Here is a 20,869-nt window from a genome sequence, read left to right as displayed (position 1 = left end):
ATTTATTCCGCGGCACACGGAAAGCAAACATATACAATAAAAACAATTATGCACAAAAAGCAGATGTAACAAAAGAAACAATGACTTAGAGATACTACCGAATAAGACCGACACAAGGCAACACTTAACAGTTTTACTTCACCAGACTGGCGCCACACACACGCACGTTTACACAGAAACAAAAGAAAAGGGCCACCCTCAAAGACAAGGGGGCAGACGGGGCCTGTGGGCCTATATTTGCGCGGGACCTGAAAGAGCGGTCAGGTCCGCGAGACCGGGTGGATCCTACCCGTGTCTTTGTGATGAGCCGCAAATGTGGCAGAGCGGCGGTGCCCCGACTTCATGCTCCTTTGCGAATTTCGTTGGCACTGCTTGGAGTGGGGTGGGAACGGGGCCCCCTTTTCGCACTATCTCAGCGCGGGGCAAAGGGGGGGGGGAATTGTTGATGCTCTGGGGAAAGAGGATAGCTGGCTTGCTTGGGTCCCGTGACGAGCGATTCTACCACGACCTCGTCGCCGACCGCCGTCTTACTTGCCTCGGACCCGAGCTCCTCGGTCTCTTCCCCAATTCTCCTCAGCCGACTGCAGCAAACCACCTGTACGCCCTCGCCTCCTGACTCCACTCCGCGCTCCAACCCGACTCTGCCCAAAACACTCTCCGCTCTTCTGAGGCCGACTCTGCCGAGACCGACTCTGCCCAAACCGACTCTACTCTCCAACCAAAAAACTGACTCTCCCCAAATTCGCTCCGCGCTCGGCGCTTTATAGGCCGGCAGGAGAACCAATATGCAAATTTCTGGATCAGAACGAGCTTGGGGGTGGAGCCACGCTCACCCATTGGACGGAGGAAAATGGGGCGTGAATCTCCCCTGATTCTAGAATTTGCATATCTCGATTCTACACCGACACGCCTGGAGGCGGGGCCAAACCGCCCCGCGCTTGCTGATTGGACGGATCAGAAGTGGGCGTGTAGAATTCCTAATCCAAATTCTCCTCGGAAAGGCCGCATTTTGCACTCGCGGCTCGGCGCGCATCCCGTACGAGCCCAGGACAGCCTGACGCTCGGTGCTCCCAGGTGGTGCGGGAATGGCAGCAGAAGGAGAGAGGTGAAGGTGGTGGAGGGTTTATGGTGGTGGTTTATGGCCATGGTGCCGTTTGGAATGGCGGTGATGCGATGTTTGCGGGAGCGAGTTGTGAAGGTAAAGATCGTGGCTGTTGGCGTTGTTGTTGTTGTGAAGCGGCGTTGTGGTTGGTGGTTGTGTGATGGCGGTTGGTTCGTGGTTGGTTCAAAATAAAGAGAGAACAGAAAAACGGCTATCTCAAAGGGTCGCAGCCCGAATGAATCACATTTATTCCCTCTAAACAATGGGTTTGGGCTAACTACACATGTAATTACAGAGATATCTCACCTATGGGACCTGAATAGTGGTTTGCAAATTTCCTCAACCGCAACACTACCCCTCCCCTTTTTACAGACTCGTCCCAAGTCGTCAAATTTTCGTGTGCCATCATGTGTAGTTCTCCCCTAGTACGTTGTACCTACGGATCCCTGTGTGCGACATTCATGGTATTCATGTCCCCAAAATAAATAACCTGAGGGCTGAGTAACTAACTAAACAAATCCACTCACACGGACGACTTAAATAAAATTGCCGGCGCTAAGACAGACATGCCGGGGGCGCACTCATATGTACAGTACATCTTAACCTTAACTTACAAATTTTACACTAAACCATGGCCCAGGATCAATGGACTCTGCAAAAAGAAAAGCAGTTCGCAGGGAGCCAGGCTGCTCGCATGCAGTCTCTGGCTCAAGCAATGCAGGTGACGGGGAACGTGGCCGGCTGCTCACATGCAGTCCAAGGCCTTCCCTTTTTAAAATGAACCCAGTGAACCACAACGGTGCATGGGCTGCACAAACGCAGTCTCCTGGTGCGGCTGCCCGCAAGGCAGTCCCTGCAGAACACTGAACGGGCACTGATGCAAGCAACAAAACGGTGCACGGGCTGCACAAACGCAGTCTCCGTGCCAGCTCAAGGGGCACACGCGATGAACACAACGGATGGATGGATGAATGGATGAATGGATGGACGCAAACACGGTGCACGGGCCGCCACTGCAGGCCCGTGTTGTAGCTGCCAACAGGGCAGTTCTTGCATCTTGCAAACTGTTGCTTTCTGATCCTGGCGCACATGGCAATGAACAGGGGGGGGGGGGGCAAAGCAAAATTGAACGGGGGCTGGTGAACAGGGGCAGTGGGCATGGCATGGCAAAGGCAGCAGGCAAACAAAGCCGGCAGAACAAGGCCGCTACAGGCAAACACAGCCGGCAGACGATCTGGCCGGCACAGGCCTTGAAGTAACACAGCCAGCAGATGAAGAGGCCGGCACAGACCTTGAAGCACAGCAGCTGCAGGCGATCCAGCCGGCACAGGCCTTGCAGCAAAACAACAGCTGCCGATGAAGTGGGCCGGCCTTTCCCTTGCAGTGGAGGTTAGTGGAGGGAGTGCGGTGGTGCTGGCCACTCGGAAGGCGGGCTCGGACCTACCCTACGGTCTCCCTCCCAACCTATCGCCTTTGCCTGTCACTGTCCATACCCACTCCCTTAATTTGTCCAAAACCAATTTTGCCCCAATTAATTAATTAATCTTTTTTTTTTTTTTCCTTTCTCCCACTATAATTCGTCCCCTAACCCCCTTTATCGTCCTTGTTCAGCTAACCTATCGTCTACTAGCCTACTCCCAACCCCTACATTCCCTTCCCGGAGGGGAATAAGGGAGAGCTCGCATCCTGCATCGAGGCCCAACTCTAGCCTCAAGATGGCCTCCCCAGACTTCAGCAATCTTAACCCAAAGTGGGTCCAGCAGCCCACAACGAGAGCGAAGGGATGGATGGTGCAGAGGGGTACACTTCCTAATCTACCCTATCCATTTACCTTTAAACTACCCCGGGGCTTTCAACAAGCACCTCTCACTTAAGCTATTGGTTCTAAAAACCTAGATTCCCGTCGCCTGTGTTGGTGTCCTAACAATTTCGGGCCTCACCCCCCAATTTTCTCTCCGTGCCCTCACACGGTCTCATGGCTGGGACGCGTGGCTCCCCTTGGCAGGCACGATCCTCTGCCGATTCTCCGACGCTGGCACCCCCGGGCACTACACTGCCTCCGAGCCTACCAGCTCCCTAAACACCGGGGAGTGCCCCCCATGGCTGCAATGTGCATACCCTGAAACGGACACGTGGCAGGCTGGCTTCCCGGGCCCCTTTCCAAGGGTCACCCGTGCCCACAACACTGCCCACGCGGCTAATGGCGCCCCGGGCCCCCGCACCAAGCGGACGCACCCGTGCCCACTACGCTATCCCGGCCCCCCATGGGCCCTTGGCCTACCACGGCCGACTAGCCTGGTGCCCGGGGTACCCACTCGGCGATACTCACCTTTCGCAGCCACGCTCCCAGCCCGTCAACAGGGCTCCTGCACCCCTCCAAATGGGTATCGAGCCTACTTTCGCACCAACAACAAAACGACCTCCATTTTGTCAATTTGACTAACCCCCTAACCCACTCTACACTGACCCCGGGGTCCCTTGGGCGGGAGTCACTCCTCTCCCCAATCACTCATTGCACCATGCATTCCCCATTTACTCCACTCACACAGACCCGCTGGCCTCACTCACTCACAAAGCACATGCTTTCACTTCTCTCACCAACTCTACAACACACACTGCTGAACTCTGCCATCCTGTTAACTACATCCCCTAACTCGTGCTCCCACGTCGTCCTTTATACGAGTAGCACGTTCCATTTAACACTACGTAGCGAAACTACGTCCCCTCTACACACTCACAAGTCAGTCACTGTCTTCTAAATCAAAAAAAAAATCCATTCCCCAACCTAAATCTGGCTAAAATCCCTCTACCTAATCCATTCCACGGGCCCCATGAGGACTTACCCCTGCCCCATGGAGCCTGTCTAACTAAACTAACCCTTCCCCCTAACTAGTGTCATCCTGTGCCCAGGCCAAGGGGGTCTTCCACCCCTTGCCCAGGGAATCCTGTTCACCCGAAAGCGAGGCTTGCTTTTTTTTTTTCCACATGCGCAGCACCAGCGCGGCAACTCGCAACCTTTGCACCAGCGTGGCAATTCACAGCCGCACACCTTTGGTGTGACGTCATGGCAGCTGTTCGCGTCCCTCGTCCCTCTTGGACGGTACCATCCGGCAGGGATTCACCCTCCTGCCGGATTCCAACCATACACGCAGCCATGACGTCACACTGCGCATAAAAAAAACACAAGCCTCACATCTCGAGGGGTTCCCCACGCGAACACATATGCTCTGCCCGTTGGAGATTAACATACGCCTGCGTGGAGAACCCGTCCGGTCCAAACCCCAAATCCTGCCTAAACTTTGTCCATCCGCGGGATCGGAAAATCCACCGCGTGCGTTTCCGGACCGGGACTTCACTCCCGCAAGCGAGCACGTGGCGGCTTTGTGCGTTGCACAGCACGGACCTCGCGCTCGCTGCTGGGTGAACCCGGCACGGTGCTCAAAACATCTACGGCCGCTCTTCGGCCTTTGTCTCTCAATTGTCGTCGCCATTCGACCCACGCACACCTGCGTGTTACGACGCTCACACACCACTCCATTACATTCACATTCACACTGGGAGACGCAGCTGCATGCTCACGCATGCCGACCGACATCTCCCTCACACACAGCGACCTTGCACACGCTGTCTCTCTCACACTCGGCCGCTCAATCACTCGTGCCATTTCCCTCACACACCGTGCCTCGCACACGCGTGCCGTTTCTGGCGCACACGCGGCTCTACTCACACACGCGGGGGCACTCGCCCACGGTGTCTCACTTACACACGGCGTGCTGGGAAGCACGCACTCCGGCACACTCGCCACCACACCACTCACACACGGGGACACACTCACACCTTGCACCATACACACTGGGACAACCACACTGGGGATTCGTGTCCCCACAAGGGTATCCGGGGCCTCTATACCCCCAAGCTCTCCGTGCACCTGTCCACAGCACTCCTCCCCTCGACCTCGCAAAGCACGACCGAACCCACCTGGTCGTGACTCGCTTCAAGGGAGCATAGCGGCTCCCTCCGTTCCTGGAGGAGGCTATCCAACTGCTCGCACTGGGTCTCCACCCAGTCCGCCAGCTCACCCCCATTGTCCTCCACTACCTCTGTGTGTGTGTGTGTGTGTGTGTGTGTGTGCGTCTTTAGTTTCTTCCACCCCGTCCAATTCACTCTATCTCCCGTCGCTCTGCCAACTCAGTCACCTCTTCCCTTGTTATCTCCCTTGTCTCAACTATTATTTCTTTCCTCCTTTCCGTCATCACCTCGTGTCTCGTCTCACACGTTTCGGTCTCCCCACTTAGTTTATCTCTCTCGGTCACCGTCACTTCTTCTGTCACGACCCTCGCCCAACACGTCTCCCGAATTACTTTGTCCTCACCCGCCTCCACCGCGGGCCTGACAGCCGTTGCACCCCTTCCCAGCTCGTTCGCTCCCACACGTGGCATCGCCATTACGCACTCCCCTATTATTGCCTTCATGCCCGCCTGCAGGCTTCGGCCCATGTTCTGCGTCTCACCCCACAGTTCTCTCATTTCTTCCTTCATGTTTGTTTCCATTTTTTCGTTCATGCCTTTTATTTCGTTTTTCATTTGTTGCGTATTCGTATCCATTTTCGTTTTCATTTCGTGCATTTGTTGCGTATTCCCATCCATTTTTCTCATCAATGCCTCAAACATTTCCATCGTCCGATCCGTGGGCGAATTCGCACGTGGGGGCCGTTCGTCCGCCACCCCAGCCACTGCGCCCATTTCGAACTCTGGGTTCAGTTGGGGGAAAGTTCGTCCTGTACAACCAGCATTTCCTGCTCGGGGTTCTCATCCTGGGCCATGGATTCTACACATTCTAAGTCCATTTCTAACACCCCCGGCTCCCGCTTGCCTTGAGACGCCATCTTATTTCTCGTCACGGGTTAATTTGGAGGGAATCGGGGGTCGCTCCTCTCACCCCTGGACCGATTCCCCGTGAATTTAGCTGGAGACAGGAGAGCCCGTTTTCCCGCTCTCCGACACCAGTGCCGCGAGGAGGGGGATGGGTTTGTGTCCCATGACCTGACACCAGTGTTGCGAATTCGCACCTGCCGGCGTGCGAACGGCCACGTGACTCGAATCGCGGCACGTCGCCCACCGGACGGACAATTCTGTTGTGACCCTCTCGGACTAACGCCGGGAGCTAGTCACGGGTGAGCCTTTCGGCCTCACCACGATTATGCCAATCGGCCACCCGCATGGGATAGGGTTGTTCACCAAACTCGACCTACCTAAGTACCCACGCGGAGGGCAGACCGGGCGATCGCACCTCGCCGCAGGTTGACCCCGGACACGGGCCGCTTAAGCGACCCGTTCCGTACTATCGGGATAACCGAGCGGTGTTATCGTCGGCCTCGACGGTTCTGATCAATTATCGGGCGTATTAAGCCCACTGCCAACCCTTTACGTGAAACAAGATAGAGATTCAATTAAAGAAAAGACGAAGCCCAACGGGAAAACAGTTCAACATGATGCACATTTATTCCGCGGCACACGGAAAGCACACATATACAATTAAAACAATTATGCACAAAAAGCAGATGTAACAAAAGAAACAATGACGCAGAGATACTACCGAATAAGACCGACACACGGCAACACTTAACAGTTTTACTTCACCAGACTGGCGCCACACACACACGTTTACACAGAAACAAAAGAAAAGGGCCACCCTCAAAGACAAGGGGGCAGACGGGGCCTGTGGGCCTATATTTGCGTGGGACCTGAAGGAGCGGTCAGGTCCGCGAGACTGGGTGGATCCTACCCGTGTCTTTGTGATGAGCCGCAAATGTGGCAGCGCGGCGGTGCCCCGACTTCGTGCTCCTTCACGGGTTTCCTTGGCACTGATTGGAGTGGGGTGGGAACGGGGCCCCCTTTTCACACTATCTCAGCGTGGGGGAAAAGGGGGGGGGGAATTGTTGATGCTCTGGGGAAAGAGGATAGCTGGCTTGCTTGGGTCCCCTGACTAGCGATTCCACCGCGACCTCGTTGCCGACCGCCGTCTTCCTTGCCTCGGACCCGAGCTCCTCGGTCTCTTCCCCAATTCTCCTCAGCCGACTGCAGCAAACCACCTGTACGCCCTCGTCTCCCGACTCCACTCCGCGCTCCAACCTGACTCTGCCCAAAACACTCTCCGCTCTTCTGAGGCCGACTCTGCCGAGACCGACTCGACCCAAACCGACTCGACTCAAACCGACTCTGCCCAAACCGACTCTACTCTCCACAAATTCGCCCCGCGCTCGGCGCTTTATAGGCCGGCAGGAGAACCAATATGCAAATTTCTGCATCAGAACGAGCTTGGGGGTGGAGCCACGTTCGCCCATTGGACGGAGGAAAATGGGGCGTGAATCTCCCTTGATCCTAGAATTTGCATATCTCGATTCTACACCGACGCGCCTGGAGGCGGGGCCAAACTGCCCCGCGCTTGCTGATTGGACGGATCAGAAGTGGGCGTGTAGCATTCCTGATCCGAATTCTCCTCGGAAAGGCCACATTTTGCACTCGCGGCTCGGCGCGCGTCCCATACGAGCCCAGGACAGCCTGACGCTCGGTGCTCCCAGGTGGTGCGGGAATGGCCGCAGAAGGAGAGAGGTGAAGGTGGTGGAGGGTTTATGGTGGTGGTTTATGGCCATGGTGCCGTTTGGAATGGCGGTGATGCGATGTTTGCGGGAGCGAGTTGTGAAGGTAAAGATTGTGGCTGTTGGCGTTGTTGTTGTTGTGAAGCGGCGTTGTGGTTGGTGGTTGTTGTGTGATGGCGGTTGGTTCGTGGTTGGTTCAAAATAAAGATAGAACAGAAAAACGGCTATCTCAAAGGGTCGCAGCCCGAATGAATCACATTTATTCCCTCTAAACAACGGGTTTGGGCTAACTACACATGTAATTACAGAGATATCTCACCTATGGGACCTGAATGGTGGTTTGCAAATTTCTTCAACCGCAACAATATAAAGGTCAAGGTCACAAAAAGGTCAAGCATCAAGGTCGACGAAACCCTTATTTTTTGAGTAACTTTAATCGAATAAATAAGTCACTCATGTTCACATTTTGGCAAGATACTGGTCACCCTGGGGGTGACATTGGTTTATTTGTCTGTTTGTCTGTCTGTGTGCAGATATCTCAAAAGGTTTTAGATGGATTCGGATGAAATTTTGTGGACAGGTTGGGTGTGTGACGAGGACCAACTGATTAGATTTTGGTGAAGATCTGGATCCGGATCCGGCTACGAGAATTTTTTGAGTGATTCTTCACCATTGAGAGATGGGGCCAAAAACAATATATAGCACGATATCTCAAAAAGTTGTGGACATGTTGGGTGTGTGACAAGAAAGAATTTATTCAGTTTTGGTGATGATCCGAATCCAGATCCGGATATGATAATTTTTTAAGTTATTCTTCACCATTGAGAGATAGGACCAAAAACGATATACAGAGTGATATTTCAAAAATTTATTGGGCCCGATATGTTCTCATGGATCAGGCATTGCATGGTGGAGGTATGTGCTCCACCGAGTGCCCTTCAAGTTGGTCATTTAATTCAACCACCAATTATTTTTAATGTAAAATTTGTTATCGAGATTTCACAAGTATCCTGTTCTGCATGACGTCTTTCTTGTTTTTGTTTATGTTGTTGAAATTTGAGGTGCAGTGACACTTTATTTATTTAAAGCTTCCGGTTCCGGTTTTGAGCGGCAAGAGGTCTCCTTCGGGGCTCCCTGCTGACATTCTCAAAGTTAAGTTCCGGTTGTTATTTGTCCCGTTTTAACTGTTTAATTTTCTCACCTACATGTTAATGTGTGTTCCTAGTTCGGTTTTGTTTCAAAAATCGTGCTATTTTGTGAGTATTTATGTCGACGTTCTCACCTGGTGTTTGAGGCCTAGTCCTAGGCTTGAAGCCTACCGGTTCCACTTGGTGTTCGATCGTTTTTTTTTTTTGTTTGTTTGTTTTTTCTCCCCATTACCTTCAATTTCTATCCTCCCCATTACCTTCAATTTTCATCCTCCCCACTTTCCAAATATCCCCCATTCTCCCAACTAATCTCTTTCTTATCTCAAAAAAAAAAAAAAAAAAAAAAAAAAAAAAACCCAACAACAACAACAACAACCTTCTCCCGATTCTGCTACTTCTTCCTCTTAACTTCCTCCTCGTCTTCCTCGATTTCTTTTTTTTTTTTTTACACTTCCATGACCTAATCTGTTGAACTCTCTCATACATTAATATTAACAACAAAAACGATCTTATAATGCTTCATCTTCCTCTCTCACACATGTGGTACTCTTTACTGTTTCACAATGCACTACTCTTCTGCTATTTTAACAGACTGCTCTCATTTCGACCTCTCCTTCATTCCTTGCCTAAAAAATCCAACTATTACAGCGCTTCTTCTCTCCATGCTCTGAATTCGCCTTCATTGCATCCATCAAGAATTGTGTTAAATCGTATCTCTGACCTAAAACTTTTAAAAACCACAGTTTGCCATGGATGCTCGCTTTCCATCAACCATTCTTTTTTCCAATTTCAGTGCCAACTCACCCCCCTCACCCCTCACTCTCACTCTCAAAGCAACCATCCCACTCTTCTCCCTCCAAGCCTCCCTCTCACCTCTTTCAAAAATTCCCCCTCACCTTTCTCCCACCTTTCATCCCCCTCACTCTTCCTTCTCTAAGTTGCCCCCCTCTCATCCACCAACCTGCCTCCCTCCACTGCCCTCTCACCTCCATCTCTTCACTCCACCTCCTCAAATCCTCAACTGCCATCTTCCTTGTCTCTTGTCCCCCCTCTCTCACAGCACCACAGAGCCTTTTCTCCTCCTCATTCGGCCCCCTCCCCTCGCTATTCTGCAATACCCCACACTCCTTCAGCAACCCTCCTTACCTCCCCCTCGTCCCTCGTCCGACCCTCCCCCGCCCCCTCCACCTCCTGCACCAAAAGCCTCCTCCCCTACCTCTTCATTAAAAGTGTGGACCTCAAATATCCGGGGCCTTCGCTCAAACCTTTCAGATCTTTCCATGCAGGTTGCCACTGACAAACCAGACATTATCTGCCTAACAGAAACTTTCCTCTCCCAAGACGTGTCTGACTCCCAAGTATCTCTCCCTGGTTACTCCCTCTTACGGTATGACAGACCTGAGCCTCGTCCTGGTGGAGGTGTTGCTCTCTTCATCAAAGACTCTATTCCTCACTCTCCCTGCACTGCTCTCACTCCCCCACACCCCCAGGAATACCTCTGGCTTCGGCTTCCCCTCCACTCCCACCTCATGTTTATATGTGTACTGTACCGTCCACCGAACAGTGATGACTCCATCTACACCTCACTCTCCGAAAACATGGACCATCTTCTATCTTCTCATCCAAACTCTCTCTTCCTCTTATGCGGCGACTTCAATTGTCATCACGCCAGTTGGCTAGGTGTGGGTACCTCTCTCACCTGCCATGGGACATCAGCAAAAGCTTTCTGTGACTCATTGGGACTGACTCAATCGGTCAACTTCCCGACCCGGATCTCAACCAATGGTACTCCATCTCTTCTGGATCTGATTTTGACAAATTTCCCTGACAATATCTGCTGCTCTTCCTTCGCTCCAATTGGTTCTTCTGACCACGTCCTTATTAAAGTGGACATCTCTCTGGCTGTTATCAGAGAACCACCTCACCGCCGTCGAGTCTGGCATTTCACTCAAGCCGACTGGCAGGGTCTCCGAGCAGCCATCAAACTTACAGACTGGTCTCCTATCACTACTTTCTCAAACATCAACTCATCCTGGGAATTCTTCCAAAGAAACTTGCTCTCCCTCATGCACAGATTTATCCCCTCTCGTGTTCAGTTGTCTTACCCTTCCTCCCGCCCTTGGTTTACTGAAGCTTGTGGCGAGGCAGTTGTCCTGAAACAACTTGCCTTTGCCTCATGGAAAGCAAACCCAACTGAGGGCAATCTCAGTTCTTTCCACAAAGCTCGGAACAAGTGTGTAGCTACCCTCAGGAGAGCCAGAAAACAACATCTTTCTCATCTCAAGTCTGAACTCTCAAACCTCTCTCCCTCCTCAAAATCCTGGTGGCGTTTAATCAAATCTGTTTCTGGTGTATGTTCCCCCTCCATCCCCTCCCTTACCTCAAATGGCCGCACTGCTGATTCCACACGTGATAAAGCTGAATGTCTAAACTCGGTGTTTGCAGCTAAATCTTGTGTCCCAAACCCATCACTATCTCTACCCACTCTACCCAGTCGCACCCAACTGTCCCTGGACTCTGTATCCTTTTCTCCTGACAAGGTGGAGAGCTTGCTTTCAAACCTCGAGTCAGATTCTGCAACCGGTCCAGACGGCATCAGCCCACGTGTCCTCAAAGCCTGCTCTTCTGCTCTTGCTCACCCTCTCTCTGTTCTATTCACCCTCTCATTTTCCCAAGGTCATCTGCCATGTGCTTGGAAATCTGCTAACATCACTGCCCTGCATAAAAAGGTGCAAAAACAGATCCCTGTAACTATAGACCAATCAGCCTTCTCCCAATCATCAGCAAGGTTATGGAATCCATCATCGCTTCAGACATGAAATCCTTCCTCTTCTCCAATGGCTTGATTTCCAATCATCAATTTGGTTTCAGACCAGGTCACTCTACCCTAGATATGCTGCTACTGCTCTCCCATCAATGGATGGAGGTCCTCAATGCCAGACAGGAAATCCGAGCCGTATCCCTGGACATATCACGTGCTTTTGACACAGTCTGGCACCCTGCCCTACTCACCAAACTCTCTGCCCATGGTATTCAAGGCCATCTCCACTCATGGCTCGCAGACTTCCTCTCCTGTCGCAGTCAACGTGTGGCCCTAAATGGAGTTCTTTCATCCCCTCTTCCTGTGCAGGCTGGAGTTCCTCAAGGTAGCGTTCTGGGCCCTGTTCTTTTTCTGGTTTTCATCAATGATCTCTCGGACTCTCTGGAAAATCCTCTATTTCTCTTTGCCGATGACTCAACCCTCTGCCGTACCATCTGTCATCCCTCAGACCGGCAAGCAGCAGCTTCTTCGCTCACTGCAGATCTGGATAAAATCACAAACTGGTCCAACACGTGGAACATGTCTTTCAATCCAGACAAATCTCACACTCTCACTATGTCTCTTCGAAAGGACCGTTTACAAAACCCCCCATCCACTTTCTCAACAATCCTCTGGAAGAAGTCTTTTCTTTCAAGCTTCTGGGTCTCACTATCTGCCATGACCTTTCCTGGGAAAGTCACATTTCCAACCTTGCCTCAAAAGCCAGTCGCCGACTGGGAATCCTCCGTCGTGCAAAGTCCTTCCTCGGCCCTCTTGAGCTCCTGACCACTTACAAAGCTTTTGTCCGTAGCCTGATGGAGTACTGCTCTCCCCTCTGGGCTGGTGCTCCTGCCTCCCACCTTTCTCGACTTCACGCTGTCGAAACCAGGGCTTTTAAGATCATTGGCATCTCCCGCAATGAAGCTGAGTCTTTGGGCCTCTCACTCAATCACCGCAGGTTGGTCGGTGGTCTTTCTGTCTTCTACCGACTCCTCTCCAGCCTTGCCCCCCCTGCTCTCTCTGTGATTTGTCCCAACCACATTTCCACAGGGCGCTCAAGGTCCGCCAACAACCCCCTTCTGGTAAAACTACCAAAATCACGAATCACTGCTCATCTTCACTCTTTCATTCCTCTTTTTTCCCGCCTTTGGAATAAACTTCCTCACTCTATTCTTTCCCATTCTTCCCTTCCGGCTTTCAAAACAGCTGTTCACCACCACCTCTTATCTTCCCCCATCCAAATCCTCGATCTTTTCTACCCCCGATAATCCACCCAAGCCCACTTCCTTCAATTCTCCTGCTTTCCTTCCTGAAAGTCCCTTTAATGTCCATCTTCCCCTCGCCATGTTCCCCGTCCCATCCCCATCCCTCTCCCTTCCACAGTTCACCTGTGTCTGTTCCCCAATGTTTTGTCCCTTCCACTCCCGCCCCTCTTGTCTCATGCCTCCTTGCTGTGAGTTGTGTGTTAGCTCTCATACGAGCCTCGACCAAGGTATACAAAAAAAAAAAAAAAAAAAAAAAAAAAAAAAAAAACAAACAAAAAAAAAAGCAAAACTAACCTTACTTTAATGGGATTAAACTCTGCTCAAATTTCGTCAGCTTATTAGGTGATCAATTTTCCTGTTGAGCTATCTCCATATTGTAGTTGATGGCTGTTTGTCATGTATGTTTATTTTTTTTCTTCTCAATGCATGATACACATGTTCAAGGCACTATTAGATTTAAAACTGTTTGTAAGAGTGTGAGCTCCTCTATTATTACCCCACGCACCTGAAGCAAAAAGTGAGGTTAAGCAATTGGTTCATGTCTGTCCATCTCTCCATCCATCCACAAACGTCAGTTTATGATCGAGGAACAACTTGATTGAAATTGAATTTTATATTTGGAACACAAATCGGAACATGCATCTGAAAGCAAACCTGCCATTTAACGGTACTTTGTCTCTGAATTTGTCTCGATCGCACATGTGCAGAGAGGAGTGAAATATATATTTTGTACTCTATCTGCATGTCTCTGGCAGTCAAACAAAATTGTAAAGCATTCCAAACAGGAAACTTGCTGTTTTTAAGGACATCATAAAGGACATATACAACAGTCACAATGAACTAATGAAACACGTTAGATAAGGTGGTGTAATAGCCACTGCATCAACGGCCGTAAACTTCCAGAATTAATTTTTCAATATGACCTTTACAATCTTTATTTCATTTAAATTGAATCATATACTTGAACACAAATCGCCTTCTGAATACTTCCAAGAACCTCCAGTTTTGCAGTGCAGGTATCCCCTGCTTAACAAAATGGTTACCTATCTTTTTTATAACCATTCGTATAGCGAACTTCGTTATGTGGGAGCTCGTTTTCCATTATTTGTAATGGGAAGATTATACTTATTTTCTAAACACTCATTTTTCAGTCTACGAGCAAAGCCATATGCTTGGTTTTTTTGTTGCAAATGACATTATAATATTATTTACCTCATAATAAAAACAGTATCACAATAATAAGATTAATTTAGTTGTAACACCAAAACAATCTTGAGTCCAAGTTTCCGTACAAGAAGGTGGCGGGAGGTGGTGGAGGAGATGGTTATTTTTAACCTTTTCATTCTGAAAAGATAATTATTTGCAGGGTTTCTGAAAAGTTATTCATCCCATTAAATAGTGAATTGGTGGGAAAAACGTGATATTGCCATGGAAGTGACCATTGCGTAATCACCTGACACTGTGTTGTGCGGACAGCTCCTTCGTTATAGTGAATGAAGACCTTTATTAAGCGACGAATATCCCCAAATTGAAACCATTTGTTGGAGCAAACATTCACTATTCAAACTTTCGTTAAGTGGGAGATATCTATACTTGGATGTGTTAAATAAGGTGGTGTATAAGACTTTCATTCGTGCTAAACTTCTGGAATTTTTTTTTTTAAAACAACCTTTAAATCATTATTTTATTTCATTTGAAGCAATAATCTTTAAAATGATGCAACGACCTTTAAATTCATTATTTTATTTCAATGTATTCTGAAACATTGCGTGGGGTATTGTGTTCTTTGAACTATCTTGTTCAATAATACAATCAGTATGAGCATTGTATTAATGAATAATAGGTCTAATATGTGAAGCTATATCTAAAAAGCATCATGCTTAAAAAAAACTGAAAACTATAATAATAATGCATCAGAAATTGCACTGTCTGTAATTATTGATGCAGAATATTCTCTTATGCCTGGTGCTGGCTTAATGGTTAGGGTGGCGGGCTTTGGATCCTAAGGTCCTGAATTCAAATCCCGCTCAGCCGTTGAATTTATACCAGGTGGGGTTGACTCAGCCCGTCTTCTTTCTGAGGTTGGCAAAATGAGTACCAGCTTGCTGGGATGATTGAGCCATTCGAGTATCCTGTGTCGGAGTGGCGACCCGTCCAAGATTGTAACCAATAGTCAAGGAGACTGCTTTGGTAGCACTAATGCTCTGTACAGATGATGGTCCCAATGGAATGGAATCTACTCTTCCATTGTCGAGCATGAGTTTTGACCAAAGAAAGATGGCTGGCCATTCCTTTTCCCTGAAACATTCAACAGTGAAAATTGCTGTGATCTTAGAGTTTTTTTTAAATGTGGGATTTAATTATTTTAATTCTCACATAAATGAATATACTTGACTTTCATGAAATGCTTTCATAATCACCACTATATAAGCATTGGACATTGAAGAAAATAAATACATTATAATCATCGTTAATATAATTATGATTGATGGATTTACTTCTTGAAAAGTGTAACTGATGGGCAGGCACATGTGATGATGAAAATTGACTGTTTGAGGCAGGCTTTTGATGGTTCTGTAACCACCCTGCAGTAGAGCTGCCTACTGCAGTAAATTGTATAATCGCTTAGGAATACTTCACTGTAATTTATAGCATTATTCTACAATTGTATAATTGTGAAATGCATTTGTTTTTTTCACTTTCAGCGATTGTTTGCATGTTATGATGTGATTGATTTTCAAAAAATATTTCAGAAACATTCTTGATATTGTAGATATTCATATTATTTTCACTATGTTCATAGATACAAGTCCTAGTTCCTTTATTCGCAACCTTCTCTCTCAAGTGCAACACATAAAGGTATGTCTATATATGGTGGAGGTATGTGTTCAACCAAGTGCCGTTCTAGTTTTTTTTTCTGTGTTTTGCCTTTGTGAGCTTGACCATAGATAGAATATAAGCTTCAACTCCTCGATGACATTGATCGGTGTATTTGCCTAAATTACTGAAGCAGTCTTAAAAATAATCATGCCAAATTGTTTGCTTAAAGGGCCATCTAATTATGAAGTATGCATAAGGAAGAGAGTTAAGTTTAGAAAACTGAAATTGAGAAAGACAGCAAGCTGGAGTATGGATTGGAAGGTACAGGAGTGGGGAGGTATTGGAGTAGATGCATTGAGGGGTTGTGGGAGGTTATGGGAGGGGAGAGGAGTTAAAAATATTTCTCCTTTTTCTAAAATTTTCAGAACAAAAACACACGACTTCTATTCCAATTGTATCACTGTAGAAATGTGTGACAGTGGCTGGAAACTACAAGTAAATGGACTAATGTCTTTGCTGAGTTTTACATGTGCTGAGCCATTCCTTCATGGTGACGCAAAAACTTTTCGACTCCCCTCAGAAGTGAAAGGGAAGGATGGGTCAGGGGGTGGGATCTTCTTCTTCTCCTCCTTTTCCCTTTATAAGGGGTGAGATCCGATGGAACCAAGCTTTTGCCCTGCCTTGACCATGACACTCCATCACATCCCTCTGTCCTCAGCCAACTCCCTCCACTTTCCAATCACTCCCACCTTATGGATATCCCTCCTCACACAATCCTCCCATCTCAACCATCTGCCTCTTTTCCTCCTACCTTGCTCCCTCAACCTATCCGCTCTGTTTGCCATTCTGTCTTCCCCCATCAGCACCGTGTCCAGCCAATCTCAGCCGGCATTTCACGAGTCTCCCTGTCAAACTCATCTGCACATCAATCTCCTCCCTTCGTTAATCCATCCTCCCTCTATCCACCCTCTTCACTCATGCAATCCTCCTAACCCAGTTGTTCTCTCAAACCTGCAGCCTCTGTTGTCGGTTAGTGCCACCATCTCCAGACCATAAAGGTAGGCCGGCATTACACATGACATCAGAACCTTCCTTTTCAATTTTCTTGATATCTTTCTGTCTGCCATTATTCCCTCCACCCTCCTCGCAAGCATTTGCACCCAACTGAATCCTTCTCCACCCCACTGCCTCAGACTTGCGATCCCTGGTCCCTGTTCCTCTCAGATACTCAAACTTATTTCCTTGTCTGATCTCTTTCCTCTCTAACCTGACATTCATTTATTTTCTCTGCTGCCCAACCCGCATCACTTCAGTCTTTTCCACACTCATCTTCAGCCCATGCCTCCCAAATGCTTCGTTTCACCCCCCCCCCCCCACTACTTCCTGCATCTTCCGCTCACTCTCCACCACAACAGCCAGATTGTCCGCATACAGCATCCTCCCCATACGACCCCTCAAGCTCACCTTCCTGCTTATCAGCTCAATCACCATGATAAACATGATTGGGAAAAGAGCTCTTCCTTGCCACAAACTGATGTTCATGCTGAACTCCTCAAACATTCCAGGACCAACCAAAACTCTTCCCTTCGTTCCCTTGTACATCTCTTCCACCAACCTAACTTCTGCTTCTGCTTCTGGCACTCGCATCCATCTTGGTGTCGCCATCACCATCTCTGTTGGGACAGTGCCGTAGGCCTTCTCCAGGTCCACAAATCCCAATGCCATCTCACCTTGCACCTCCAACCTCTTCTCCACCAGCTGTCTCAGTCATCCCCTACCCTTTCTAAACTTCTGCTGCTCTTCTCCATTCTCCATCTCCACACTGTTCCTTATCCTCCAATCCAGAATCCTCTCCAGCACCTTCATTAAATTACTTAGGAATGTAGTACCCCTGTACTTACCCGGATCTTGGACATCACCCTTCCCCTTCCATATCAGCACAATTAACCCTGTCTTCCACTCCTCTGGAATTGAACCCTCTCATACATATATTCAACAATTTCTTCCACTGAAATTATCATCTCTGCACACACCTCAATGCCTGGCGCTCTTCCCTTCTTCATTCTCTTCAATGCAGTTCGCATTTCCTCGTCTGTGATCACCACCAACTCCACTTTCCCCTCTACATAACATGGTTGCTCCAGATCGCCATTGCTTCCTTCCCGGTTAAACAGCCCTTTGAAATATCCTTCCCACACTTTCAATATTGCCCCCCTCTCTGTCACTCGTCTCCCTCCCTCCCTCCACCATCTTTGATTACCCTACCCCCCTTTTCATGTCCTTACCATCCTCTACCCTGTCACAAGCCAATTTATATACCATCTTCCTCCCACCATCCTCTTCCAACTTGTTGTACACCTCTTCCATATCATTCCTCACCTTATCCACAGCTCTCCTTGCTGCTTTCTTCACCTGCCCATATATGTGCAGCAACCCCGCATCTGGCTGCCTCCCCCTATCTTTGATCAGCTCTCTCCTTTTCCAAACCTTTTCACTAACTGCCTTCATTACCTCCTCCATCCACCATAACTGGTTTCTATCCCTTGATGATGAACCTTTTCCTGACGTCATTCCACACAAAACTTCTGCATTTACCCATAGCGCCTCTCCGTATTTCTTCCATTCCTCTTCCACACCTTCCACTTTTTTGTTAAGTTGCTCATGCTTAGCCCTGAACCCCTCCTTGTCCTCTACGACTATGTTTCCCTCCACTTCCCCTACACTTCCCCCACCAAATGATGTTTAACCCCTGCTCTTAACCTCTCTCCTTTTCTCCATCCATGCCACAAACACAACAGGCTTGTACTGGATGGTAACATGCTCTCCCGCCACCAATTTACAATATTTAACCCTCCACAACTATCGCTTCCTTACCACCACCAAATCCATCTGTTCTATGCTGTCTACTCCTATATGTAATCTTATGGTTTTCCCACTTTTTGGAAGAATGAACCAGCTATGGCCAGCCCATTCCTCACTACCAGCTCCACCAGCTCTTTCCCCTCTGTATTTCTCGTTCCTCAACCAAATTTACTAACACATTCCTCTTCACCTGGCTCCGCTGCTCCCACATGTGCATTTGAGTCCCCCGCAGTACACAGCATCACCTCCAACTCACCTATTCCCATCATTCTGTCCAGTGCACCCCTGAATTCCTGCGACTCTGCCCCAGTCCTTCCCGTTTGTGGCCCATATACCCACCCAACACACCATTTTCCTCGATCACCACCCATGCCATAACTATCAATCAATCCCATCTTTCCACTCTGACCACCTGCTTGCTGATCTCTTCCAATCCTATTATTCCCACGCCAGTACTCCTTACATCCCCACCCATGTGCAATACCTTGTTTGCTCCTACCAACCTCCTTGCCCTGTTGCCTTTCCATCTGTTCTCCAGCACATATAACACTAATTCCAACCTTCTTCTCTGCATCATCACCACCTCGACTCCTCTCCCCCCCCCCCACAATTGATCCCACATTTAAACTAATTAGCCGAACCTCACTTCTGAACCACTGCCCACCTGGCAGTGCCAGTACCATCTTGATCAGTCTGGAACGCTCAGGTCATCAATCAGTGATCAAAATTGCATAATTCTTGTGTACATCATAAGTTGATGGCCTTACAACCAAAATAGTAGTTGGACTGCCATTGGACAAATAATTTTGCTAAGTTTTTTTGTTCTTGTTTTTCTTATATTTCATCGTTATTCCAGAAGGAGGTAAAATGTGAAGTTGAAAGAATGAGGGAGGAAGTAAAAGCAACTGAAGAACTAGTAAGAGTTGGGAGAGAATGCATTGTTATTCCAACCAATATTTCAAAACAACTGTCTACTTATCTGTCCAAGAATGGATTTGTATCACCTGGTAAGTTTTACATCGTTTTCCCCTCTCCATTCTCTGCTGATTCACTGTTTTGGCTAGATCTTTAAAATGCAGTATAATGTGAGGTTGTTGTATATATTAATATGGCACTAATGTATCATATTTATGATTGCATGTATGTACGAGGTGTGTTCAAAAAGTATCCAACCTTAATTTTTCGTATGTAAGCAAATGAAGCTAGGGAGGCGTGGTTTGGTGCACGTATGTAGGCGATCCTAATTTGCATGTGTGAATACTTTCCCGCATGCAGAAGCTGTCAGTCACCGACAGACCGTCGATGAGTGAGGAAGTGTAAGTGAGCGCCGTCGGATTTTCGTTTTTGACAAAATGACGGATCACTGTGGTCTCATCGCCGGTGATCACTGTGTTGAAGAAGTTGGGATCGCTGTTCACAGTCTCCGGCATGTCCTGTGCGATCTCCAAACGGAGTTGCTTCTGCTCGATCGTTAGCAGCTTTGGCACGAACTTCGCTGAGATTCTCCTTAAGCCCAAATCCTCAGTCACAATGAAATGAACAGATCCAATGCTGACGCCCGCCTCGTCTGCAAGTTCTCTGATCATGATTCGACGATCCTGCATTAGCAGGTTCCTCACTTGGTCAATGACTATCTCATTTCGTGATGTTAAGGGCCTACCAGAACGTGCTTCACTTTCCACTGATGTGCGACCATCTTTGAAGCGGTTGTACCACTCTTTTATCTGTGTGGTGCCTATTGCTTCGTTCCCGAAGGCCTGTTGAATCTTGCAGATCGTTTCCACTTGTGAATCGCCAAGCTTTACACAAAATTTGATGCAGTAGCGTTATTCAAGTTTTTCCGTCATTTTGTCAAAAACGAAAATCCGACGGCGCTCACTTACACTTCCTCACTCATCGGCGGTCTGTCGGCGACTGACAGCTTCTGCAGGCGGGAAAATATTCACGCATACGGATTGGGATCGCTTACATTAGTGCACTAAACCACGCCTCCCGAGCTTCATTTGTTTACGCACGAAAAATTAAGGTTGGATACTTTTTGAATGAATCTTACCGAAAGGGGGCCTCAAAAGAATGATGTAAAATAAGAAGAACTTAGCTTTCAGCGTTCGGCGCGAAATGCCATGGTGGGCAGAAATGATGTCTTTCGTTCGTTCGTATATGAGAGGGGAGCGTTTCTTGTTTTTTTTCCGTCAAGAAATAAATTCAATGGTTTTCATATATACATATATATATATATATATACATATATATATATATATATATATATATATT

General features: G+C 48.2%; 1 protein-coding gene across 4 annotated transcripts in view; it reads left to right on the top strand.

Annotated features, from left to right (window-relative positions):
* The window catches only part of LOC147015544 (uncharacterized), a 98,782-nt gene that overhangs the window by 14,602 nt on the left and 63,311 nt on the right, over positions 1-20,869 (top strand). For 3 of the 4 annotated variants that reach the window (XM_085850379.1, XM_085850380.1, XM_085850381.1), the window contains exons 3-4: positions 15,717-15,772; positions 19,452-19,602. In XM_085850379.1, the coding sequence (XP_085706505.1) occupies positions 15,717-15,772; positions 19,452-19,602 (207 nt within the window). The remainder of the gene's footprint in view (positions 1-15,716; positions 15,773-19,451; positions 19,603-20,869) is intronic. The other variant, XM_085850382.1, reaches the window with a different exon arrangement.

This window comes from Eptatretus burgeri, chromosome 12 (genome assembly GCF_056783735.1).
Source record: "Eptatretus burgeri isolate ZD-2024b chromosome 12, Ebu_testis_v1, whole genome shotgun sequence".
Taxonomy (NCBI): Eukaryota; Metazoa; Chordata; class Myxini; order Myxiniformes; family Myxinidae; genus Eptatretus; species Eptatretus burgeri.
The sequence above is the reverse complement of the archived record's forward strand: the minus strand, read 5'-3'. Positions and strand labels throughout refer to the sequence as shown.